The following is a 26,949-nucleotide window of genomic DNA, read 5'->3' on the forward strand; positions in this document are numbered from 1 at the left end:
TAACTGAAAAAATAGAAAAATAGGTAAAATATTTTCTAAAGAACAAACTTTACTAAAAATAGGTCAATTTTTGCAGATTTATTCAATTTAAATAGACTGGTAACCTTTCAATTCATAGTATTCAATAGTTTTTTTTAAAGCATCCACTGGTAGTATTATATTTTAGCTAACACATTGAAATCTAACCAGTTTAAATAGCAGGGTACGAATTGAATAGATATAATAGAACTATTGACAATAAACTTTATGCTGTCTGGATTTCAAAGCAATGAAAGCTAAAACAAATAAAACTAAAAGTAGATTACAAATACATAATTCAACGGGTTAAAAGTAAAATATTTAATTTTTTTGTTAATAATTCAAAGTTTTATAATTTAAAAAATAAACCTTAGTGAATATCAAATATCATGTCAATAGTTGTAACAATGGCATACGAAGTATTAGTAATGTTGCAATTATGTTTTACAAAAAACAAATATACAAAATAATTTTTTCCTGAGAATAAACATTTAAATCCGCACAAGAATTTAAAAAGTTTTTGGCAGTGATTATTATTGCCTAAAGCAACTAAGCATTAAATTTTAACATAAAAAAGGTGGTGCAATATATGGTTAACTTGTGAATAAATATCACATTTTTTCAAATTTTAATGTATATCCACATGTCTTGCAACTTTTTTGCCACATATCGTCGTCACTTTCATCTTCACATTGTGTTTCTGTTCCATACACATGAATATGCCCCCCTGCTTGTTTAGTAAATAAGCTACTTCGAACCTCTTTTCTCAATTTCACCATTTTCTTCTTAAATTTAATTTGTTTCGCCTTTTCTCGGTTTTCTTCCCGACGCTTATGCTCTTCTTCCAAAGCTTCCGGAGTTTTCCAAACCTCCATAGCTCTCTGCTCAATTTGTAGTCTCAAGTACAATTTCATATCCCCCCAACTGTTATGCCTTGGATTTTTCTTAACCATAAACTTTAAAATTGGTTCTCGAACAGTTAAGTCTACCTCGCTTAGAAGGTATGACTCTCTGGCTTCAGTTTTCGTAATTACAGCGTGTTTATCTTTACTATCACGACATTTATCGCAAACCGAGTAATCGTATGTAGTTAGTAAGTAAGAGTCTAAAAATGGCTGATCACAGTCTAGACAAATCTCCATATCTCCAAATATAACCGGTGGTAACTCTTCAACTTTTTTTATTTTTTTTGATGCTGTTTCGTCATCGTTTTTAATAAAAAATCCGCCATTGCTGTCTACTTCTTTAATACATGTTAAAGAAGATTTACTGTTTTCCAGTGATTCTTTAGATAGTTTAGTTTGTCTTAAGAGCAAAGCTTTTTGCCGGTTCCTTTCACAACGCGCAGCTTGAGTAGCAGATAATTTTTCTTGCGAGTTTTTTGGACTTTGAGAATTAACTATTTCCTTATCATTTTCAATATTTTTATCAATTAAATTTAAGTCATTTTCAGATGATTGTTCTTGTAAGTTTAATAAGGTATCTTCATTTTTTTCAATTAAGTTTTCACTTAGAATTGCAGCTTCCATTAATTCATTATCATTGCATTCAAACTCAATTTCGTTATTTGGAGTTTGAATTTTAGGCTCAGGTATTTGCTCTTGTAATACTTCACCACACAATTTGTTCTTGGCTTCATCTTCTACTTCAATTGACTCTAAATTGTTATTTTCAATATTTTTTTGCAAAACTGTTAATTGTTTTTTAGATTTTTTGCTTTTTACTTTGGGTTGTTTTTTATCATTTTTAACAGGGTTAGTTTTGTTTCTGATCTTGGGTTTTATTATTTGTTTTGGGTTGATTTCTGCTTCTTTTATCTTTGCTGAACGGGACGACGTTCTCCGCGGCATTTTAAATTGTTAATTGCACAAATTTACAATACATAAACCAATACACAAAAATAATTATACATGTGCTATAACAAATTACCCATAAAACGTTTTTTTTAATCCTGACTATACTGCAAAACGAAAATTTTATAAATTTTGACTTTGCAATTTTAATTTTGTAAAAAGGTCAGCTAGGTCTAAATAACAAACTGCTCTTACTTTAAAAACATTAACACACTAGCGTAATAACATAGGCATGCTGACGTAATAAATAAAATTGCATCGTTCGTGCAAAATTATTTTTGTTTAATTATTATACAACGTGCTGCATCGCTCGTCGCACGTTTTTACCATTAGGTTGACAATAACAATTCTCGAAAATGGTGTTGTTTACTATCTCTTCAGTTGGCCATGTTTCCCCCCAAAAAAACTCTACTACATAAATTCCTTTTAACAGATTTAAAATTTGCAATAAATTATGAACTACTGGCCATATATAACTTATAACTACTTTTGGAGAATAATTTAATTTAGTAGAAAATTCACGGTAAAGGGTTTTAATAGATTTACAATAATTATTTGGAAACACTGTATTACCCACGCGGCAATGACGTTAAAGAATTACCACGTGATTTTACACACGTAAAATCATTCATGCATTATCTACACTTCTACCTTTTTCATCTTTATTTTTCAACAAATTATCTCTCCTCTTATAAAATCTAATTTTGCTAAAATACGCGGGGGATTTGGTAACGTTGCGTCCGTAGGGTTAATTTTATTACTATTGCCAAGTCAACGTCATTAGCGAGTTGCAAATCTGTTTGTGGTCAGGCAGCAAAAACAAATATTGACTAAACAAATTAAGGCTTAGAGATAACTCCCAAGGTGAAATTAAAATTGAAATGGTTTTAAGAAATTTGTTTTTATTATAAACATTTTGGTAAGTTTCCAAAATACAGCTGTAGTTAAAAAAAAAAAACTTAATCTCAATTAAACCGATAGGTTAGTATAGGTGTTATAATCCATGTTATTACGTCCAATCTAATCACGGAAACAAACCTGACCTTTTCAAGGAGAAAATACTAAATTACTGCAGGCCAAATCACGCCGTTTCCTTTTAACTACTCTATCATCTTTGCAACGTTATGTGATTTACTACGCTTACTGAAGCCTTTTATACGATTGTAAATTGTACAATTCACAACTACTTTATACTGTGCTTGTCTATTTAGGGCTGTATGGTCGAGTAGATACGTATAGGAAGCATAGGAACAAACTTAAATGACCCAGGTTATAGTATGATCAGGCATTTGGCACGACTGGCCAGTAACGCCGTGCTTTAAACAAACACAAAATGGTGACTTACAGCAATCCGCGTGACCAAATTTCTTCGTGATTTCAGCATGGACATAAGTCTATAGTCACCCTACTTAATTTTAATATTTAATATTACCTTAAAACGGCATTACTTTCTAAAGAACTGATCTCCACTTATTTAGGTTATAATTTTTAATATCTTAAGCAGGTATTAAAGGATTAGTAAATATAATGCAATCCATTTTATTAAACCTCTTTTTTTTTCTTAATCCTAATAGTAATTTCTCGAGGCTAGACTCTACGCTAATGATCATTGTTTGCCAATAAAAGTTTACTACACTCTTTGCAAAACTGAATTATTTACGTTGCAAAAAATTTGTTTCCGCTTACAGCTGCAATATTACTTAGCACATAAACGAACCCGAACGAACTTAATAAATCGACATAAGTAACTCGCTTTCTTTTTATCAAATTTTGAATCTAGCCACTACCTCATAATTGACAAAAAGATTAAATTTAGCGTTATTGATTGCCTAGTATTATATGACCGGCTATGATAATTAAACAAATTATAACCCAATTAAATTAACGTTTTATTAAACGGTCCAATCAAGCCATAATAAATCATAAATGTGATGTATTTTTGGTCCATGTTAAACTACTAAATACCTTTTAAATAATGTGTTTTTCAAGTAAATAACAAGAGTGTGATACAACTAAAATACCTAAGATATATTTAAGGTTAGGTCATTTAAATTAATAGGGGATCAAAACATGATATAATCAGCAGATTAAAGGTTGTTACGTCGACGTTTATGAGTGCGCAATAAAAAGGTAGTAATTAGCAATATCCGGCGAGTATTTACACCGCTTAGGTCCTTGACTAAACCGCGAATTTGTACGCTCGTAAACCAACGTCACAGCACTCTACATGACGTCACAAAAACATGACAATTTTTTTTATCTTGCTTTTATTTACATACGACAGCAACAAGCGGTTATTCTAACACACCAAAAATCAGTTTACAAACGTCAGGCGACGTTCTCCTAAGGTCACGTGACCGAGCTCTTTAAGATGATTGGACAGCGGTGGCAGGGGTTGTAGTCCCGGATGTGGTAGGCTCAGCTTGACCTTGCTGGGTGAATTGTTTACCCATGCAACTGCGTGCAACGGATTCAAATAGCCTTAATAAGCAAATAGATTGGTTATTCGTATAAAGGGGGATAGGTGTGTGAACTAATACCAAAGTCAATAACTACTGATAGGATATACAAATATTTTTACCAGCAAAAACTATGTCTAATATGCAGGTTATATATGAGGCTCAATTTTAACTGTTTACATATTGAATTAATTTAAAGTATGCTGCTATCATAAGTTCTTACTTCCATTGAGCCCAGTAATTAGTAGGCCAATAATAAGTTTACTATGCTCAAGACTTGCAATAACAACGGAAGACTTGGTCAGGGTAACATATGATACCTTATTATAGGGCGGTGAAGTTGACCTTCTAGCACTAAGAATAAATAAACATAAAAATAATATTTTTCTTACTTTGATATTTCAGGAGCACAGTGAACAAATTCATGTTCCCAAAACTTGAAGTTGGGGTTCTTGATAAGCTCAATAAAGGTGATGAGCAAGCCCCAAGGGTGAGGGCGGTTAACTATCAACCTCTCCAGCAACACTCTGAAAAAAAATTTGTGTCAAACATTTTTTTCAAAAAATACCAAAATATTTTTGTTTTATTCGAAAAAAATTTTTGGATAGTTTGTTTCCAAACCTTGTGATTTGCTCCTGAATAGATTCCTGGTTAGCTTCAGCAAACAAGTACAACAAAGTACAGCTGAAATAATGAGTATGACTGTTCGGGTATCGTAACTGGTTCGCGATCGCATTCAAGAACAGATATCGCCCTAAAAATATAAAAACGAATATAAACTAACAGTAAATAGCATGGTGTACAGGTCAAAACACTGGGCTTCACTACATGAGTCCCTGGGACCTGGATTTGATCCCTACTGCCCTCATGCTGTAGCGCTTTTGAGGCGATATAAACGGTATGAACTCCTACTGAGCCAACACTTAACCAGCAGCCTTATTATCAGGCAATTATAACTGCCAAAGACAACTCGAGACTGGGTACGGGTAACATATGTTACTCTATGTATAGGTTGTAAAGTTGAACTTTCCACATTGAGGATAAATAAATAATATTAAACCCAACATTAAATAATCCTTTCAAAAAACCCTACCTTCAGTGTCTAAATCCACTGCCAAGTTTTGGAAGATGTCCATATGTGAAGAGTGGGTAATGGTAGCCATAGATGGACTTCCACCCTTGCTATGTATAAATGCTATAGCTTGTGTACCAACATGCATGACCAGGGAATTGATTAGTGGAACGTTGTATTTCATTCCTGGATCTCCACTTAACTATAGGTATAAAAATATTTAAATTAATATTTTTCTTTAAACATCTTTAGTTGTAGAAACTTCACTGCCTAAACATTAGGTAACATAAGTAACCCGAACTGGCAGCATGGTGTAGTGGTCAGATCACCTGGCTTCAATGCATGGGGTCCCAGGTTCGATTATCAGGCAATTTTAATCTATAATTTCCCAAACTGCCATATGCAACTCGAGATTGGGTCAAGGGTAATTGAGAATAAATAAATATTAAAAACAATCGGTTGTTTTTAAACTTGGCAGGATTTTGTACTGTTTATAAACCCTACCTAAAGGCAATGACTTAAAAGCAATTAAGATTAAACCTCAGAACACACATATAGAAGCAAAGTGTTCTAACCACTATAGCACATTAAATAATCGATAAATAAAAAAGAGTTACATGCCTGTAAGTTAGATCTTAAATCAGATAAGAATGTAACAGGAGCTCTTGTCTTCAAATAACTATCCAGATCCTTCTGGAAGGCAGCTGGCATAACTGCTACAAAGTTGGTTAAAATCCTAGGAGCAACATTGATCTCTTGAAGCATATCAACCTGAATAATATATAATAAACCATTACAAATGAGGCTTATGAAAAAAATCAGACAAAAATTTTTTTTTTAAATTTGATCTTACTTTCAGATTTGGAGTAAAAGGGTCCGGAAGCCTCATATTTCGTGGGAATGCACTTAGGATCAGATTCCGGAGCTGAATGCAGTTGGCAGGGATCACATCACAGAATCCATAATGATAATCACACAAGAACTCTGGGAAGTCATGGAGGAGCACGAGAAGAAGACGAAGAGCTCCCTAAAATGTTTTAGTAAATTCATAATATTTAAAAAAAAAAAAATCAAAACCGAAAAAAAAATTCAAAAGTTAAAAAAAAATTTTGTAAAAGTATTTTTAAACTTACTCTGTATAGAATTTGGATTGATTTTGTGAGCTCAACATTTCTTAAAAATGGAGCCAAAAATTTAAACAAATCAATCAGCAATTGAGCATACATTGGCCAACCCTACAACAAAAACAAAAAAATCGGGTTAAAAATATATTTTTAATATTTTAAAAGAGTTTTAAATTAAATTTATTTAGAAGTATGTATTTACCTTCTGTTGGGGAGTATGTAATAACATTCTTGATATAAAAGCTCTGTAAGAAATGACTTCTAACCAGGCAAATGCAAAACCTGGGGCTTTGCTTGGCCGCAGAATATGGTAAGTGTTGCTAAAAAATTAAAATAAAAAAAAATGTTAAAAAGGAGACAAATTTTTTTTATTTTGACCCAAAATTTGAGTAAAAATACTTACGTGAAGGCTGTCAAAGTCTGAAAGTTGATGGATTCAAGCACATGCTCAGGTGCGTTAAGTTCATAGAAGAGCATTATAAATATGCGATGGTACGGCATCTGATGATATTCTGTATGTCGACTTTCATGATCCTGAAGTAAAACTCCCACTACTATACCTAGTACCTAGGTAAAAAGAAATTATTTTTTAAAATTTTTATATTTTATTTTGATTTTAAAAATGTGTTATGCCATGTCAAAAATTATAAATGCTGATAGTGGGAATCAAACCTAAAGCCCTAGGACCAAGGAAAAAATAAGAATATATTATAAGGCACTTAATTTAACATCAAATATATATAAATAAATACTAAAAATTATACCACCATATTTGACATGTACAAAAAATATTATACTTGGAAAAAATTAATTTACACCACATTTGAACACTACTTACCTTGTTCAACAAGTTGATTTTAGTGACAGAATTAACAGCATCTCCTGAATGTTTCACCAACAAAGTTATAAGTCTTACAAAGGCATCAAGTGTATGAAAACACTTGGCACGAACTAGTGTTGGGTTAAGATGGGAAGGTGTTACAGTGGACTCCTATACAGTATTTTAAGTTACAAATTAGTGTGTTTTGTATAAGATATGCATTAAACTTATATAAAAAGTAAATATCATGATTAGTTTAAATAAATTGAAAAACTTAAAAAAAAGGCCGAAAATGTATTTAAAAAATTAATTTAAAAATAGAGTTTATTTTGGAAAGAATTAAAATTTATATTTATGAAAAAATCATTTTAAAATTTTGGTAAATTAACCTGTAGAAGCCTGTAAGTAAGGTCCACACACATTTCAGTACAAAGCCTAAAGAACCTGGTTATCAAATCATCAGTTCTAAGAATACCTTGCTGGTGCATCTAAAAAAAATAAAAGATGAAAACAAATTTTTTTCTTTAAAATTTTCTTTTTAAATCACAATTTTTCTAACCTGTTGAACAAACGCAGAGAACCCCCGGGTGGAGTCCCTTCCAGAAGTGGGGCTATGATAAATATTAACCCACTCTCGTAACAGATATTCAGTCTTCTCGTGTAGCCCAGCTGGATCATCATTATATTCTCGTGCCTATATAACAACAAAAAAATTTAAGTTGGCATATTTTAAAATATTCATTTAATTATACTTGTTAAGCTACCTCTAAAAATAAGAAATTTTGCAAAATTGCCCAAATCTTTTTAAGGGCAACAAAAGGTATTAGTTATGTTTTACTTAAACATTCCATGCCATGCCATTGAAGCGATAATAATCCTATTTTTGTTGAGTAGTTATGAGTATTTTATTACCTGTGAAATACCAGAGTGCATCATATGAGTGGGACCTCCTGGCACCTTCTCTAACATAGAATCATAATTCGATCTCACCATTTCTATCAGTTGGGATAACCTGGTATAATTACATTAAAATAAGTTCAAAAAAGCCCTCAAAAATACCATTTATATTCTCATATTTTTAATAGAAAGTAAAATAAAAAAAATTCAAAAAACAGCATAAAATAAAAAATTAAATAAAGGTCAGAAAAAAAGCAAAAAAAAATAAATAAGCAAAACTGAAATCTAAAAAAAAATCTTGATCTGCTAACGATAAACTTACTAAAAACTTTTAACAGCTTACCCTTCAGGTGCAGTTCCTCTGGAGATGTTAATTTTATTGAGGACTTCTACAGTGTTGTAAAGATCAGATTCACTCACCGCTGATCCCTGTTTTTCTTCAACCAAAAACAAGCGAACCAGTTGCATGGCAAACACCACTGCCATGTAGTTCAAACCATTCTCCATCGCCTGGTTAAATAAAATAAGGTTTAAAAGACCAATTTTATTTATTTTATGTGACCAAATCTTTTCTTAATACTATAACAGTCTCTAAAATGTGCATTCATTTTATTAATAAATATTTTTCTCGATGTGGAAAGGTCAACTTCGCGACCTAAACCTAGAGTAACATTGGTTACCCTCACCCAGTCTTAAGTTGCCTTCGGCAGTTTGGGATATTATAGATTATAATTGCTTGAAAATTAAGCTGCCAATTCAATGTTGGCTCAACAGGAGTTTATACTATTTATAGCGGCTTACTCAAAGGCGCTACAGCATAAAAACAGTGGGGATTAAACCCAGGACTTCACAGAGTGAAGCCAAGTGTTCTGACCATCACACTATGCTGCTGGTTATTTATTTTTATGAAAAGTAGCTTTTAATAAAATAAGAGATAAAATTACATGATAAAAAATGTTAAAATATAATTACAATTATGTTTATCTACAGACCTGAGCAAGATGTTGGTCATATTGCTGCAAATTAACAAGTTGAGATTTGATCAAGAGTTCAACAGCTTGTACATTATACTTGTATTCATCTCTATGGTTGACAAGACATTGTGTGACTTGTTTGTTTGTCCACTGAGGACCATAAGCATGTTGGTCTTGCAGGGCTTTCAATACAAGAATGTGGCAATCGCGATAACGTGCAAGAGCCTGTAGGTAATGAAAATTATATAATATAGGACCAGATTAAAAATAATTGTAAAAAAAATTATACTGTTGGTATAATTTTAAAGACATTTTTTTCTTATCTATCACCTTTAGGAATGTCTTAAAAATTGGTTAATAATTCTAGATTCAATTCCCACTGCTAGCACTTGTTTGTAATAGGTTAAGACTGTAATTACTTTTTAGCCCATTAAAACTACAGTTACCAGACAAAAATTCTTACTATTTTGATAATATAATAATTATTTGATTAATTTTACATCTTGGTCAGTAGTTGTAATGGTCCCAGCATCAAGTAGTCCTTCCACTGCTTTCTGCAGGAGAGCAAGTGCGTTTACAGCTTCGCGAGTGTTTCGAGCTAGCAGAAGAGCTTCATGTAAACTCTGAAGTTGAGAGAACGAACCACTATTTTGACTCATTCCAATCACCTAGTTGGAAAATATCAAAAAAAAAGAGTTAAAAGAAAAAACTAAAAATAGTGATTTTTGTTATACATTAAACTGAAAGTAAACCATTTTAAATAAATTTTAATTTAAAAATAAAATAAATTTTGATCCTACTTGTACATGTTGCTCTAACTCAGCAGTGCAACGATCGAATACTTGATTAATATCATCAACCGGCCAGGCCTAAAACAATTATGATCAGTTTTAAAAAACAAAACTAAATTGCTAACAACTTATTAATAAACCAAGGCCCCTAAAATTAAATCTAAATTTTAAAATTTATTTTCCATAAAAAATATTAAAAAGTTATTTACTGGCATAGGTTTAGCAAGGAATCCGGAGGGTTGGGACGAATCGTTGCTCGGAAGAAATCCTGGAACACATCGAGCAAACTCCTCGTACACTGCCGTCTGTTGAGAGGTCACTCCTCCCACCTAGTGGCAAAAATAACTCCGATAAAAAAAATAAAAAAAAAATATCTAGATTAAAAAAAGAGCTTTTTATTAACAGTTCCTTTACCTTGAGTCTAATTTGTTCTGGCATTCTCTCTGCTTGGTAAGTGAGAACTGATGGATCACAATAACGTCGGCCATCTTGTCTGGCATGTTTTCTCAATTCATAATCCTTAGAAAATAAAAAAATATTTTATATTTAAACTCAAATTTTTTTTATTAAATTTATTTTTTAGAAATTAAATTTACGGCTGCCATTCTTTTGTCCATCTCCATAATTGCTTTTTCCACAGCAGTTTTTTGAATAAAGCAACAAGCCAGTTCAACGTTATCAGCAGCTATAACTGATGTAGCTCTGTCCACCATTTCTTTTTGCTGGGGAGTGAGGGACTGAGGATGTTGCTGTAAAAAAAATAAAAAAGTTGATTCAAAAGGTCACTGGTTCAAATCCCACCAAAAGCATTTTGTGAAAAAATATTTTTATTTTTTGATTGTGATCATATGCTTACCCTATTCAACGCTTGAACAAAATTTTGTTTTAGATGGTTGCTTATCCCTTGTAGTAGTTGTTCTCGGCAAGTTATTAAAGCCATTCCAGCAGTGAGGTTTCGAACCTTAAAAAATTGAGCAAAATTTTTTTTTACAACAAAATTTACAAAATCAAAAAAAAATTAAAAAAAAAATTTTTCAGATTTTTCACCCAAATTCTTACAAAAGCAAAATAAAAAAATTATTAATCAAAAAAATTTTACCCAAAAAACCACTCACCATATGATGTGCTGCTGTTCTCATTCTATTTTCCTCAGGATCGAGAGCAAAATCCTTCCTCACAATTTGCTCACAAGTAGTCAGAGCAATTTTGATCGCTCGTTCGACCGCCGGTTGTAAAATATCCTGAACTGCTTTTTCCAAAGCTGGACGAACACAACCACGCAGTTGAGGTTGTGCTTGCAAGAGTGGCAACTAAAAAGCACAAGTACAATTTAATAACATAAAATAATTGTAATTGGTTGGAAGGTTGATTTCTTATCCTTAACATAGGTTAACATTTGCTGCCTTGGCCTAGTCTTGAGTTGACTTTGGCAGTCTAATATATATTTAAATATAATTGCAAAATATTAAACCTGCAAAATTTTTTGCTTCACAAGAGTTTGCAAAGTTTTTAGGGCCTTACTTAAAGCTGCTACAGCATGGAGGCAGCAGGAATTGAAGCCTAGACCTCATGCACTGCCAGATTATTATAAATATTTTTTTTAAAACAATAAAGAACTAATTTACCTCTAGTTTAACTGTCATGTGAGATTGCAGAGTAGCAATAGAATAAATATTGATATCGTGGAACGAAAACCTAGGGGTGGTGGCTGGCATTGCTGGTTGGGGTTGTTGTGGGGGTGGTGGAGGTCCTGATGGGGGTTGCTGGGGAGGGGGAAACCCGCTGGTTAGAGGGGGCACCATGTTTAGTTGTGCCGTTACTCTAAAAATTAAAAAAAAAAATTAAATTTAAAATAAAAACTTTTTGATTTTTATGGTATTGTTAGTTGTATTTTAATAGACTTCTTTATATATTTAATTATAAATAAGTTATTAACCTTGGTAATCTAATCTCTAGCAATGGTGTACTTGGTTTACTTCCTCCTTCCTTCTTAGATGTTGATAACTAAGAAATAATTCAGATTTTAAGCTGATCTCCAAATTTTATTTAAAAACCAAAAAAATTAATTAAAATATTTATTTAAAATGTATTGATAAATTTTGATTTTTAAATTTAATTTTTGTTTTGTAACATTCGTAACTTGTATTCTTTTAACATCAATATTTTTATTTTTTTTAAAACAATTTTTATTTTTTGTTACTTACCTGGCAAGTAATTTTGGTTTTAATATCAGGATTCCTCAAATAAAGAGCAGGTTTGATGTCGTTGATGTCAATCAACAAATTCTTACATAATACCTCAACCTCAAACTTCAAGTTCAACTAAATTAAAAAAAAAAATTATTATTTTAAAAAAATTTTGCAAAAAAAAATCAAAAATCGAAAAATGATCAATCAACTTAAAAATATTTTGTGAAAAAAATACGAAAAACAGTCTTTTTAAAAATATTTTGAAAATAACTCTCCGAAATGAAGTTCAAAATTTACAAATTACTTTATATTACCTTTAAATCAGGTTCCATATGTAGTTCAGCTAATACACTCATTAACGCCTCTGTCCATGGGTTGGGTAACTTGAACACTTTACTTTTACCAACTGATTCTAATACCTTGGCTACAAATGGGACAACATATAACAACTCCTGGGCACCTTTACTGTAAGCTTCATACAGTAGGGACTTAAGATCAATATCCTGTAAAAAAAAGTTAGTAAAATTTTTAATAAAAAAAAAAACTTTTTTTGTAAAAATTTATAATTTTTTTTTAAATTGATATATATATGTAAAAATATTAAAACTAATTTTAGCGAAAAAATTTAAAAATTCAGTGACTTACGTCATATAAGATCGGTCGATTTTTTGACAGAGAAATTATTCCAAGAAAATGGCCAAGATTTTTCAACAGTGATCGATCAGAAAAGTTGGCAACAGTTTTATCAGATTGCAGAAGTACCTAAAAAAAAATTTAAAAAAAATTTTAAAAACTGTTTTTTGTTAAGTAAACTAAATATAAGTATACCAACTAACAACTTTTTTATATTTGTATGTTTGAAAAAATGTTAACCTATAAAATATGAAAAACATTGGCTGACCTAACAGTCTGAAACAAAAAAATTGTGATTATAACACATTACTTAAGACCCCCACAGCATAAGAGCAGTAAGAATTAAACCCAAAACCTCATGTTCTGAAGCCAAGTGTTTTAACCAACATAATATGTCAGTTTTATAATGAAGTTTAAAAAAGTTTATACCAAAAATATGATAATTGACTTACAGTTATATTTCTGAACACTTCTTCTTGAACCAATTTATTTAACGAAGCCATTTTTAAGCAATCCAAGAAGTTAGAATACAGAAGATGGAAGTTAGGTTCGATTGAAACTCGCTTCATAACCAAATATTGGGACAACCATTGAGTGTATTCCTCCTTCATTGCCAATTTCATTTCCTCAGACTAAAAATAAACAAATTTTTAACAAAAAATTCAAAACTCTTTTTTTTATTTTTTTTTAAAATTTTTTTACTTTTGGTGTCATGTTGGAGACTGAGAGATTGTTGAAAATAAAAGCAATTTTGTCCTGGACGACTTCCGGAGGTTCCGGGATCTTCTCCTCCGGAACTTGGGCTCCGAGAAGAGTGTCGATGTTAGTTGCTTTTGCAATCGAGGGTTGCTGTTAAAAAAAATTCATATTATTGCAAAAATATTGCTTTTTAATTTAAATTTTTAATGAAACAGATAAAAACACAAATGTTAATAAAATTAAAAAAAAAAAACTAAAAAATAAATTTTCTATTTTTTCTATGTAAAATTATTTAACATACCAACAAAACTAATACTAAGACTTGTGCACAAAACATCCTAAAAAAGGCACCTGTATTTCTTTGCCAATGGCACCAGGCAATGATAACTTAGCAGCAGCAGGTGCTGGGCTCACAGGAACATTTTCACTTGGACTGATAAGTTGTGATCTGGTTTGTTGCTGTTGCTGTTGTGCCGCGAAAGCTATACTACCAGGAGTGGTGACCGTGCCGTGTTTTTTATTAAGCGGTTCTTCGCAACGTTTCCCGCAATCAACATACTTTAATTTAAGGTCATATTTTAAATTTTAAAAAAAATTTTTTTTGCATTTTATTAAATTAAAAAAAAATTTTTTTTTTTTACCTCGACAAGATGGGGTGGGAAGTTGTTGAAATGTGGGATGGTTGAAATGTGGATGCAATATTGTGGGTAGTCCTTTAATTTACTTTTAAATCTATCCAGTGCAGCTATACCAAAGTAATACATCTTGCTGTTTGTTGGTTTTCTTAAGGCCTCAAGGACATATCGAAGAGCTATACCTAGAGCTGAAACAAAAATTTTAAAAATTAGAAAAAAAATTGAATTAAAAATATTTTTGGTATACAGATTTTAGTTTAATATTTTAATACCTACCTAGATATGTGACAAGATCTTTTTCTATAATTCCACCAAATAGACAAGCTGTTATATGCAATTCCTTGTCAGGATACTAAACAAAATTATAAGTTTCAAGTAACATAACTTTAAACAAATTTTGTAAAACCAAACTTACTTGTGGGAAAAATCGATATTCTTCAAACAAATTTCTCATCATGCAATTAAAAACTTCTTTCTCTTTCTTGTTATTCGACTCTTTAAATCTTTGCAGAAGATCCAGAATCTATAAAAAAATTAAAATTTTTATGAATTTTTTAAATTTTAATTTTTTAATACTTGAATTTTTATTTTTTTTAACTAACATCGTCAACAGATAAGGTTGGGTGAGGGGGTTGATTGTAAATCCTCTGAAAATATCCGTTTGCTTCGTCTTCTATTTCTTTACTGAATTGCTGATTCATTTCTGGCCAAGCTTGAGATAAATCTGCTACTCAAAAAAAAGTTCAATATTAGGATTTTTTTAATAAAAAATAAAATTTTGTATATACTACTTAGAGAAAATTGGCATTATTAATTTAATAGTTTTATGATTTGGAAAAAAAAAGCAATTTTTGTACATGTCTAAAAAAGAATTAATTTAAGTGCCCTGACCCAGTCTTAATTGGTATCAGAGCAATCAGTGGGAATCAAATAAAGCTATAGTGTGTTATTGCTATGGTGGCAATATACAAATATAGTCTCGTAAATATATTCTGTAGTAAACGTACTTGGTTGTTTGGTGGTCTTGGCAGCAGCTTGTTGAAAGGCTTGTTGTGCAGCTGGACCTAAAGATCCACCGATTGCAGTTTTCTTTTGTCCGAATATATCTATATTACCACCCAAACTACCACCAAGACTCATACCACCTTTAAAAGAAAAAATTTATTTAATTTTTGGTTAAAGTCAAAAAAAAAAATCAAAAAATTTTTTGAAAAATTTGATTTTTTTTACCTGCACCGCCTAAATTAGATTTAGGTTGGGAAAAAATATCAGCAACCTTGTTTCTAAACATATCTTCTTTCTGATTGGCCGAGAAGGAATCAAATTTATTGGTCGAAAAAGCATCAGATGTTGATGACATGCCACCACCTACACTCCCAAAAAAACCTAAAAAAATTATCAGAAAAGTTACAGAATATACACTGTAGATCGTGCTGATCTTTGCTATTCTTGTAAACTGAAGGTCTTAAGTTTAATTTCTACAGATGGCATTTTAGAGTGCCCTTCAACTACTTTTTTTACAAAGCCAAAAACATTAAAAAATCAGAAAATTAGCAAAGTTAACTTTGAATATAAATATCCCAACCCCTTATGATACTAAGAACCTTGATTTATGATATAAAAACTTTATATTTTTTTAAGTAAAATTTTATTACTGGGCATAATATTTGATCCACCAAAGCCAAACTGAGAAGTCCCAAATCCACTTGTAGAAGCTGCTGTATTCTGCCCCACTGATAACCCCAAACTGTTCGAAGCCCCACCAAACTGGGACCCCAAATTGGTGTTAAGATCCGACCCAAAACCGTTTCCACCCCGCATAAACTGACCACCGCTCGGACCCACACTGCCCAAGTTTGATGACAGGTTACTTGGTAACCCAGAGGGAAAGCCCCCAACTTCTGGGTTAGTGGGTAAGCCTTCCATACCTCCAGGGCTGGTTAGAACTGGGTTGTTAAGAACCCCAGCTGGTCTACCGTTGTTGGGGCCGATAAGGTTGAAATCATTTCCTGGACCAAACCCAGTGGGGTTAGGGGGGTTGTCAGAATTAAACCCACTTATTCCTGTCACTGGGTCCATCTAAATATTAAATTAAAAAAAAATTTTTTAAATAAAAATATTTAAAAAAAAATGTTTTTTTAAAACTTACTGGTTTTGTAAGCATGGTATCCACTTGTGAATGAGGCAAGGGCAAAGAAGGAGGTGGGGGTATAATTGGAGCCTGACTGGTTGGTTGTGGGGCCCGGGGCTTTCCCATAACCCCAGGAGGCGGCTGACGATTTTTGTTCAACAACGCGCTGCAGTTGGACACCATGGTAAGCAAAATATCCTGACTTTCTTGAGACATATTCCTAAAAAAAAACAATATTCAGCAAAATAAATAAACTTTTTTTTTAATAAAAATTGTTTAAGGTAATATTAGTTAAATAATTACCCGATATATGATTGTAGGCAGCTGAGAATAGTGGCCAAGGTTTCAGTTGGCAAATGCATGGCAGACATACTATCTTCCTTTAAGTAAGGCCCACCTGTTTATTCGATAAAAAAAATTAAATTTCATTTCTTTAAATAAAACCTATTCCTAAAACTGTATTCGAATAATTACCAAATTAAAAAAAATGTTTTATAAGTTTTCCAATCAGATTAATAACTTAAAAAAATGTTGTATTATTGCGTTTTTTATTCAAAAATGTAAGCAATTTACCCAGTATATTATGACACCTTCTTTTAAGAAAATTCAAGCATGCTTGTATAAATTCTTCACGGTGCTCTCTTATTTTATCTGAGAGCCATTTATCAAGTTTTAGATATTCCCTTCTTGAAGCAAGTACAGCCAAATCAATCACAAAATTATAAGGTGAACTACTAAGAAGCATAGACAAAGCCTAAAAAAAATAAAAAGTAACAAAAATAATATATTGGAATAGTCAGATTTTTAAAAATAATAATACTCTATATCATTTTTTTTGTATATATCTTTATCCTCGATGTGGGAAGGTCGAATGCGCGACTTAAACATAGAGTCCCATCAGTTACTCCGACCCAGTCTCGAGTTGCCTGTGGTAGTTTGGGATATTATAGTTTATCATTGCCTGATAATTATTCTACTGATTAAGTGCTGGCTCAGCAGGAGTTCATACCGTTTAATGCGCCCTACTCAAGGGCGCTACAGCATGAGATCAGTGAGGATTGAACCCACGACCTCATGTGTGGTGTAGCAAGTGTTCTTACCACTACACAACGCTGCTGGATTATTAAGTTAGAAAAAATTGATTATTATATTGATTATGAAGTTAGAAAATATTCACCTTTAGATCTTGAGCAACGTCCAATATTCTAGATAGGCGTTGTTGGTCATATTGTTCACCTCTTGCATACCAATCTGCCATACTGTGCATCACTAGCTGTCTTAATACCACTTGATGACTATGCTGGAACACATATCAGTTTAAGGATTAAGTAACAGAATAAAAAAGATAGCCTATACTAAAAATTCCTTTTTTCCCGAAAAAAAAGGAACAAAACAATAATTGCAAAAAAAGATATATATATTGCTCAAAAGTAAACTCTTAAAAACAAATTTTTTTTTTAATTCGATTGAAATGATATCGAAAATTAAACAGTTTTTTTCTAAAATGGAGTTAATAAAAAATGTTGCATTAAGTAAAATGGCATTAGACAAAATGTCAGTAATTCAATAACAACATAAAAAATTGGAGGCCAACACATAAACAGGGTACGAATTAACGTTTAAAAAACGATTCGCTAAAAATGAGGTCGCATTTTTATAGTAATTATTAGGTTCAAGTCATAATCTTCGTTTTTTTGTAACACTTGACGCGTTGCGTGGCATTTTTAAAAAGTAACTTATTGTTAAACAATTGTTAAGCATATTTTGCACGAAAAACGAGACATTTTTAATACTTTTAAGGCTGTGTTATGCATTTAAAAAATTGCGCAACAAGTGAACGATCTCGGAAGCGAAATTTACGCATTGCCAAAACATGGAAAGTTTTTGTTATTAAATGCCCTATAGTAACCTACATTTACGCAGGATTATGATGATGTAATCAATTAGTGTGAAACCAGTGTAAAATAGATCGTAAAAATATACACGAGAGTTTTATCACTGCCTGAACCTTTTTTTGTTGATTCGCTATTTCTAATATATTTGTAAAAAACGATTCGCTAATTTTAAAAAACGATTCGCTTTTAGCGAATAGCGACCCGTTATTTCGTTCCCTGATAAATGTAATAAAAATTGTTTTAAAAAAAAACCTGTGCATTCCAGACATAGTTGAGGACCATAGCAGAGTTGGGATGACTGCCAAGAAAAACTGGAAGGAGTGAAATTATTAATTCTCGACGCAGTTGAACTGAGGAATTCCCAGACTAAAAAATAACACTTAATAATAGCTTTCAATTTTGCAATAAAAAAAACAATACTTTTAAAATTATTATTATAGGTTTATTTACCTGTATAAGAGATAGCACCAACATATCAGGGCAATGTTCAAATGGCCATTGGAATAAGTGTTTAACTTCTTCAAAATTCCCATACTCAGATAACACTAGTAGAGTTTCAATGAGATCAAGAGATTTCCTAGAAAAAAACAAGATTTTTGTTATAATAAATATATAGTTTAATCAAAAATAAATTGTTAAAAATGTAATGTATATTTAAATACAAAATTAAAAATAAATTGATAAAAAATTTTAATTTAAGGGCGTTAATTTACAATCTACATACCAGGTAATAATTTTTTTATTTTCCTCATCAATAGGTTGTTTTAAAGCTTCAAGATTCACCATTCTTGTAGGAAAGTCAGCAAAGCACAAAATATTTGGATAGTCAACAGCATGTTGAATAAACGAAAACTAAAAAAAATCAGATTTTTTTAGAATTTTTGAAATTTTTAAAAACCATTTTTTTATACCTGAGCAATCTGGTTACCCCACTGTTTAAACAGCAAATCAATTGGAAAGTTTTCTTGCTGGGCTTTGAGCAAATGAATGGCATGAACAATAAGGTGGAAACCACCTTTATCATTTACTTTAAATGAAGGAAAATCGAAACCTTTTAACAATTCACGTGCTGAAAGAGATGGGTTCTAAAATAAAAAATTGCAATAATAAAGCTTTACAACTGTTAATGTATTTAAAAAAAAGGCAAAGGAGAAAAACAAAAAAATACAAGGTAAGGGTCAAACTTTATTTATTAATACTAATAATAAGTTGACAACTAGTGATCAAAACTTGAAAATAATATTGTTATGTAATGAGGTTCTAACTAGAATTTTAATTAAATTAAAAAAAAATAAAATTTTACCAATTCTTTAGCACATTGTAAAAACACATCAACGTTCCATTTTGTTAAATTTTCTTCCGATTTTTCCTTTGTTTCAGACCAACCCCCGGAAGATATCGACTAAACCAAAAAAAATTTTAAATTTTGGACCAAATCTCAGTGTACTAAACTAACAACAAACCATATCAAAAAAGTTAAATTTATAATTTTTTAATAAATAAAAATGCAATAAAACCCAGGTATTACTTGTGGAGAAGCTATGTTGTCTAAGTTATCTGCATGGGTATATGACATCATTGCAATCACTCTTGCTGCTTGACCTCCACTCATAGATCTTATCTGGTATGTCATCAACGTATTTCTACATTCTTCCAAACTAAAAAAAAACAAATTTACATAAATAATTTATTTAATTCACATGTAAAACAAAAAAATTATAAACTTTTTTTATTTGAAACAAAAAATGTAACTGATTTTACCTTGAGCAGCAGTTGTAACCTGATTCCCTTATAATATCAGCCAGCGACAGGTTAAGATTTTTTTGTCCATTGTTTGCTGAGGTCAGCATCGACGAATCGCTGAGTAATCGTTCCATGTTTAACTCGGCTTGATCGGAATATAAAAATGGAAGCAGAATAACTGGGCAACGATCAAATGGAAAATCTGAATAATTTAAAAAAATAACATGTTAATATTAATATCAGAAGAAAAAAAATTCCAATATTATATAGATGTCCAATTTATAGTTCTACAAAAAAAAATAAAACTGCCATTTGTGGTGTACTGGTAAATTATCGCTGGTAAGTAGCAACTTTTAGTTAGAAGTTGCGACCATGACAACACTGAATAAAGGGCAGGGTATTGGCTGGTATATATAATAAATCTTCAACCAAAAAAAAAATATTAAAAAATTAGACTTTACCTTTTCTTAGTAGGTTAAGAAAGGATTGTTGTAATTGAGGATCAAGAAAATTTAATTTGCTGATATGAGAAAGTAGAAGATGGACAACTTCTACAGCAGTGTCCTGTAGTCCAATATCCTAGAAATTTTTATTTCATAAAATTTAATGCTTTTTAACCAAAACTTATTTATATAAACTAGTGTTCTAACCAATACTAACCCAAAAAAAGCATTTTTTTCACATAATTAACATACTTTTTTAAACTTTTTATCAAAAAAATAGGCCTATATATATATACATTATTTTTTTATAAACTAATCTTATACATTACTTAGAACTCATTAACTAAATACAATATAAGTTTTTATATAGAACAGCTTATAGCCTATACACTACTTACTTCTAAACCCTTCTTTCCGTTGTTTAAATCAATATAAAGCTGTAGAAATTCAGGAAGTTTCTTTGTAACGAAACTAACAGCTAAAGCAAATTTAAGTAAACAAGTTTCAAGTTAGAGTAAGGGCAAACAAAAACTTTAAAAATAAACAATGATTTATATATTTAAAACAAAACCACTGAATACAAATATTTGAACACACATTTTAAACTGTTTATTTATTTTTTAATAAAAGAAACTGAAAATTATTAAGCCCAAACCTTGCTTTTTAGTTTCTTGATTTATTGAGCTATGTAAAGCGATCGCAAAAACGAGTTCCTGCGATTTATTGAACTTCAAGACTTTGCTGATATTAGGAATAAGTGAAGCAGATGGCAATAAAGTTTTCTGGTGAGATAATGGGCTCTCGATTGAGTAACAAACGGTCGTAGCAAAGCTTGCCCTTGTCACCAGTAACCCAAACTCTTGGATCAGAAGTTGAATCTGTAAAATGCAACACAGGGTAAACTTAAGCTGTTTAAATTTTTTTTAAATATATTTATTTATCCTAGATGTAGGAAGGTCGACTTTACAACCTAAACATAGAGTAATTCATGTTACCCTGACCAAGTCACAAGTTGCCCATTGCAGTTTAAGATGTTATAGGTTATAATTGCAATAATAACGCTGCTGGTTAAGGAGGAGTTCGTATCGTTTATAGTGCCTTACTCAAGGGTGCTACAGTATGAAAGCAGTAGGTATCAAACCTAGGACATCTTGTAGTAAAGCCGAGTTTTCTGACCACTACACCACACTGCCAGTTTTGAAAGAAGCTTTGTACTTTTTAGTAATTAAGAAAATGAAAATCAACAAATTAGATCCTAGGTTTAATTTCCACCATGGTACTTCTATGTATAAGTTGTAACAAGTCTAAAAACTGGCTATAGAGTCATTGAACAGCAGATCCCACAAGCTCAATTATATTTTACAAAGTGACTAACATTTTATGTATATATATAAAAATCATTAAAAAAATTTTTGATTAACCTGTTGAGAGTCTTTTCCGGAGGTTTTACCATCACCTCCAAAATCAATCCAGGAGAAGAGACAACGAAACAAATGCCGCTCTGCCTCAGTATGATGCCGGCCTACTAACTAAAAATAAAAAAAAAACAAGATTAAAATTTGTAACACAAATTACTTTAAAATATTTTTAACAACTATATACCTTGGCAAAAGTCAATCAAAGTAATTTTAAGTAAGTTTTATTTTAATATGCATATAAAAATAGTATTTTAGTTAAAGTAGTTCGACAAAAAATTAACGTAAATTACTGTGGTTATCTCAGTTGAACTTTGTTTGAAATTTTTCTTTGTTAGATTGGCAACAAGATAGCTAATTTGGGACAACGCTAGCGACAGTGAGTCAAAATTCATAGCTGCCAGACGGCAACATATCCAAACTCAAATTTCTTTATAATAAAAGTAACCTATTCAAAATGGCAGGAACTTTGCTATATAAAACCTATATGAAAACAGAGTAAAAAATCATCATAAAAAATGGCGTTCATACGTGATACGTCTGCCAGTCTGCACGTTCTTAAATTTGAAGAAGTACAGACGAAAGCGAATAAAATATTTCTGCCTATCTAACAAAACTATTTATTTATTTAAAAGCTAATTTTTTTTTAAAAAGAGGTAGCGCACGTGCTAAGAAAGGAGGTAGAGTCCATAAATACATAAAAATCACAAAATTGCAACATCTTTTTAATTTTTTTTTGGCTCGTGCATAAAGACAGACGAGTGGTAACGTAACGGTACCGAAAGGTTGCGAAAACGGGAACCTTGGTAAATTACACGAGGGCAGGTGCCACAAAACTATTTAAGTATATTAAGAGGGTCTAACTAATAAGTAAATACGCGGTATATTTATTAACTTACATGAGGTACTGGCATTGTTAATTTATATTTACAAATTGTACTAAAAAACTTTGGTTTAAAATTACCCTCACAAGCCTCAATAAAATTTAATAAGTTAACCAAACTCTATTGTAAATAATTGATCAGTAACCATATTTATATAAATAAAGAACCTAAAAATTAGACCAATGTCTGTTTCAAATAATAGATAAAGATTAATTCATACAAATAAATTAAATAATAATTAACCTCAACCCAGTTTAATATAGTAGATCAGTAACAATATTTATATTATATAAATAGAGTTGTTAAAAATCAACCTGACTTGTTTTAAATAATATTTAGTAACTATATTTATATAAATATAGAGTAGTTAACAAAAAAAACTTATTTAAATTTTTTCTAGACAACCACATCTGTACAAAATAATGTATTTATCAAAATAAGTTCTACTTAGCGTAAGTAGAATGCAAAAAGGAAAAATAGATAAAACTACAGAGGAATTTCATTTCGTAAAGTTCTTAAAAACAAACAATTTACTCTATTATAAAAAATACAGCCATTATTTATATAAAACAATATTAAAAATCTCTAAAAATATATAAAAGTCCCCATTTGCTTAAAAAATAAAATAAATTACTACCTTTGTTTTAAATAAAAAAAAACCTAAATAACATTTTACTAATACCTAAAAATAAATTATAATCATACAGGCAAAGTTGTAGGAATTTGCATATTTATGTTAAATCATATCGGCCACTTGGCCCATGCGTAGCATTTTAACTTGATTTAATTTTGGTCCATGTAAGGTAAATTTTTTCCAGGCTAAAATTTGTATTATTGCACAAGTAATTGGAACAGTTATTAAAATAAAAAAACAGGCTTCTCTATGTAGATTTGGTGTGTTCACACCTAAAATTAGATTGTCAATGTCGTCTGATAACTTTGGGCTGTCCTTTTGAAATATATCCTCACCTAGAATTTTTATAAAATAAATAAAAAAATAAAGTTCTTAATATGAGGAAAGTTCTTAATATGAGGGTATTTTAAATGTTTTATGCCCCACTAAAATACCTGCATACACAGCAAACAGCCAAGTTCCTAACAAGGGAGCTAGTGTTTGGCCAGGTTTGGATAACAGAGAAGACATTCCAAAAAACACAGCAGAAGCTTGGTTGTTACGCTTGTGTTTAACAAAATCTTCATCAACCAGATCAGAGACAACTAAGTTAAGTAACTTACAAGTGCCCTCAGTAAATACTCGGTTACTAAAAAAAGAATAAATTCTGAAAATAAAGCAGCTTTTCATATTATAAAATAAATACATTTAAAATTTAAAACACATTTTTGAAGCAGTTTAAATAAAATTTAGGCCTACTTGTACTTAACATCAAAAATTTTGAATAAAAATCTAACAAATATGTCGTACTATACACAGTGAACCTAGGACATTTCTGGCCTTCACTCAAAAATAAATTTACTACCTTGCAATGAACAAGCACAATATCAGAATATTTGTTGATCCCACTAACATCATGATAATAGCTAGTATAAGTTTGGTGTAAAACAACCAGTTAATAACTTTATAAGTTCCATATCGATCGCATAAACCAAGAAAATATAAGTTGTTTAAATGAGGTAAAACGAAAGAGAGACCTAAAAATAACAAACTGTTTGTTTAAGTAGTAGATCTTATAAACTATTGGCAGCAGGCTATAGCGGTTAAAAGCACTGGACATTACACATAAGGCTCCTGATTCGATTCCCACTGCTTCCATGTTAAAGTAAGTTAGAAAAATAAAAATTTATACACAAAAATATATATTTTCTTTGGCCCAAATGATAAATGCTTCAGAATATAAATAATTTAAAAATTAATAAAAAAAGGTCTTTACCAATTAACAGCGAACAAACTGTCGGTGAAACTGAATCTCCGAGCAATGAATCCAAAAACAAGGGGAAAAAATTGCTATTAAAATGACAGTGAAACACCTAAAACATTTAAAAGGTTTTTAACTATAATCCAAAACAATATACATAGCACTACACATCAATTTAATGACAGATTAAAAATTAAAAGTAAATAAAATATTATACCTGCACAAGATTCATCAATATAAACCATCTAAAATTTTTGCTTGAAGCTAATTGTGATAAATATTTTCTCATTCCAACTTTGTTAGAAAACATTGAAATTTGGTTTTCATTTTCATCTGTAAAAAATAAAACTTGAAAAATAGTGATCTTAAAATATTTAATTTTGTAATTCATGTTTTATTTAAATGAATAATAAAATATATTTTTACTTACTTATTGCTGATTGTTTTGTAAAACTATTGGTGGAATCCTCTTTTCTTTTTTTCATGTAAAGTTGTAGAAGAAAATGAATAGAAAACAAAAAACCAATAGTAGAAAATATTGTAATTATTGCACAAAATACCTAAAAAAAATTGGAATTGCATAAAAATTAAGTTAAAAAATTATAACAAAAATATAGGTATGAACTAACTTGAAATGGGAAAACTACATGCTTGTTCCAAAAAATATATGAAACAAAAACACTTGTTGAACCGAGTGCTCCAAATAATGAACAGCAGCGGTTTAGTTGGGCTCTGAAACAAAAACAAAAAAAACTGTTAAAAAAAATCACAACGTAAAATATTGTTTAAACCTATAAATAAGCAAAGGTGGGCATCTAAACGTTAATGCGTTAAACGTTAAATAACGAAGTTATTTTTTTTGTTAAAATTTAACTTTTAAGTTAATTTTAAAAATCGTTATCGGACCTGTTAACTTTCGTTAAATTGTGCTTCCGTTAAATTAAGCCCGTTAACTCAATATTTTACAAGTAAATCCATGGTAATATAAGAAATATATATGTTTAAAATCGCCGTTTATCGGGTTTAATCGTCGCAATTTTTAAACGATGTAAGTAATTACTATCCGGCCACTGTTATTTGGGCATTAGGCCTAAGCCCATTTTAAAAACTTCTTCTAAACCTTTTTCGTCTAGTTAAAACATCGATTAAGAAAAAAACTAATTTTTTTAAATCTTTTTTTATAAAAAAGGTAATTCCTTTGTTTGTTTTAATTAAATTTTAACGTTAACGTTTAACGATAACTTCCGTTACACTTGGTTTAATTTAACGAAAAAACGTTAGCGAAGTTACTGTTATGTGTAACGAATAACCATTTAACGAAGTTGCTTTTTCGTTTAACTGTGCCCACCTATGTAAATAAGTTAAATGAGTAAATAAAAAATCGTACATAACATTTAATTATTGTAACCTATTAAGTATCCCACAGATTGCTATATTATAAAATTTTAATATTTTTTAAGTTAGACACATTAAAAATGTGTTTAACTTACACTTACCTATCTTTTGCTTCTATTGCTAGATCTGCTAAAAGAGCTGTATGTTGTAGATCTACAGAAGTAAGAAAAGCATCGTACAAACATAAACAAACTGTAAACTGTAAAGCAGGTGGTATCCACAGGAACCAAAACAATAAAAAAGATAAAGAAAATAATGGAGCGTTTCGTTTCAAGTTTAAAAGCCGTTTGATTACAATATCGTCGTTTTTCTTCTTCTGGCCGCCGAATAATATCCCTTTATCACTCATCATACCAAATAATGGATCATTTATCGAGTTCCAGAGAAGAAATATAACCTTAAAATAGGTATAAGAAAATGTAAGCAATATTTCTTATATTTACATTATGTATTTTAAAATCCATTTTAGATAGTCTATACATAACAGGGCTTAGTGGTTAATTAACACACATTTATATTGAAAAATTCAATGTAATTTGCCTTTTGTGGTGTACGGGTAATTTATCACAAGCTTAAAATGCAGCTTGTAGTGTAGGCAATTAACTAGATTACATACCAATTATTACACAACCTTATATTATATACTCTACCTCTCCGACCCAGAATGATGTTTTGTCGATCTTGTATATTGAGATAAACATATCCACATAATACAACAGGAATACATTATGCAATAAGGTAAGGAACAGGGTCACACTGCCATATAGCATAGCGATGGTACGAAAATCATTGGCAAAGTTTAGAACTTTCATTTTGTTAAAATTGTTTACAATAAAAGGAATTAAAATTATGCATAGTTTTACTATGCATAGTTAGTTGTGTATATTAAAAACATGATTGCCTAATAGTGCCTATAATAAAATAAATTTTAAAACGACATAATATAAGATATTCATGTACAAAATCCATGCAAAAAATGTATTACAAGTACAAATACAACAAAAA

At 30.6% G+C, this 26,949-nt stretch overlaps 3 protein-coding genes across 3 annotated transcripts; all 3 read right to left on the reverse strand.

Annotated features, from left to right (window-relative positions):
• Positions 1-4: 4 nt before the first annotated feature.
• On the reverse strand, positions 5-2,189 carry LOC145745336 (DNA repair protein complementing XP-A cells homolog). The gene has a single exon (XM_082563385.1). It carries the CDS (start codon positions 1,866-1,868, stop codon positions 630-632), a length of 1,239 nt encoding a protein of 412 aa, XP_082419511.1. The 5' UTR covers positions 1,869-2,189; the 3' UTR covers positions 5-629.
• A 1,941-nt stretch (positions 2,190-4,130) lies between these two features.
• LOC145745790 (CCR4-NOT transcription complex subunit 1-like) lies at positions 4,131-22,268 on the reverse strand. Its single transcript, XM_082563948.1, has 53 exons — positions 22,085-22,268; positions 21,798-21,905; positions 21,032-21,254; positions 20,775-20,854; positions 20,395-20,512; positions 19,952-20,135; positions 19,719-19,848; positions 19,494-19,592; positions 19,102-19,275; positions 18,915-19,042; positions 18,641-18,767; positions 18,443-18,556; positions 17,473-17,595; positions 16,869-17,049; positions 16,599-16,692; positions 16,314-16,515; positions 15,820-16,243; positions 15,395-15,550; positions 15,172-15,309; positions 14,767-14,891; positions 14,580-14,687; positions 14,441-14,516; positions 14,171-14,352; positions 13,881-14,087; positions 13,533-13,679; positions 13,283-13,462; positions 12,843-12,959; positions 12,512-12,700; positions 12,213-12,329; positions 11,945-12,012; positions 11,634-11,829; positions 11,124-11,318; positions 10,865-10,969; positions 10,605-10,757; positions 10,423-10,527; positions 10,218-10,337; positions 10,018-10,086; positions 9,718-9,885; positions 9,236-9,442; positions 8,587-8,753; positions 8,259-8,358; positions 7,906-8,040; positions 7,736-7,834; positions 7,365-7,517; positions 6,930-7,093; positions 6,729-6,846; positions 6,536-6,637; positions 6,256-6,429; positions 6,024-6,173; positions 5,424-5,604; positions 4,952-5,084; positions 4,723-4,857; positions 4,131-4,352 (listed from the first exon to the last, which is right to left on the reverse strand). Exons 1-53 carry the CDS (start codon positions 22,184-22,186, stop codon positions 4,238-4,240), a joined length of 7,665 nt encoding a protein of 2,554 aa, XP_082420074.1. The 5' UTR covers positions 22,187-22,268; the 3' UTR covers positions 4,131-4,237.
• An 876-nt stretch (positions 22,269-23,144) lies between these two features.
• Positions 23,145-26,864, reverse strand: LOC145744839 (solute carrier family 68 member 1-like). The gene is made up of 9 exons (XM_082562793.1): positions 26,595-26,864; positions 26,046-26,341; positions 25,179-25,281; positions 24,980-25,109; positions 24,767-24,882; positions 24,565-24,661; positions 24,154-24,325; positions 23,744-23,937; positions 23,145-23,644 (listed from the first exon to the last, which is right to left on the reverse strand). Exons 1-9 carry the CDS (start codon positions 26,754-26,756, stop codon positions 23,412-23,414), a joined length of 1,503 nt encoding a protein of 500 aa, XP_082418919.1. The 5' UTR covers positions 26,757-26,864; the 3' UTR covers positions 23,145-23,411.
• Between the last annotated feature and the right edge of the window lie 85 nt (positions 26,865-26,949).

This window comes from Corella eumyota, chromosome 3 (genome assembly GCF_963082875.1).
Source record: "Corella eumyota chromosome 3, kaCorEumy4.1, whole genome shotgun sequence".
Lineage (NCBI taxonomy): Eukaryota > Metazoa > Chordata > Ascidiacea > Phlebobranchia > Corellidae > Corella > Corella eumyota.

Excerpts from the sequence above, each read along its gene's own strand:
- LOC145745336 (XM_082563385.1), bottom strand. The coding sequence starts at position 1,868 with ATGCCGCGGAGAACGTCGTCCCGTTCAGCAAAGATAAAAGAAGCAGAA.
- LOC145745790 (XM_082563948.1), bottom strand. The coding sequence starts at position 22,186 with ATGAATTTTGACTCACTGTCGCTAGCGTTGTCCCAAATTAGCTATCTT. Across the intron at positions 10,338-10,422 it reads CAGAACAAATTAGACTCAAG|GTGGGAGGAGTGACCTCTCA; the intron begins GTAAAGGAACTG and ends TTTTGCCACTAG. Across the intron at positions 8,359-8,586 it reads AGAGGAACTGCACCTGAAGG|GTTATCCCAACTGATAGAAA; the intron begins GTAAGCTGTTAA and ends TAATTATACCAG.
- LOC145744839 (XM_082562793.1), bottom strand. The coding sequence starts at position 26,756 with ATGAAAGTTCTAAACTTTGCCAATGATTTTCGTACCATCGCTATGCTA. Across the intron at positions 25,282-26,045 it reads GCAATAGAAGCAAAAGATAG|AGCCCAACTAAACCGCTGCT; the intron begins GTAAGTGTAAGT and ends TTTTTGTTTCAG. Across the intron at positions 23,645-23,743 it reads GCTGTTTGCTGTGTATGCAG|GTGAGGATATATTTCAAAAG; the intron begins GTATTTTAGTGG and ends TAAAAATTCTAG.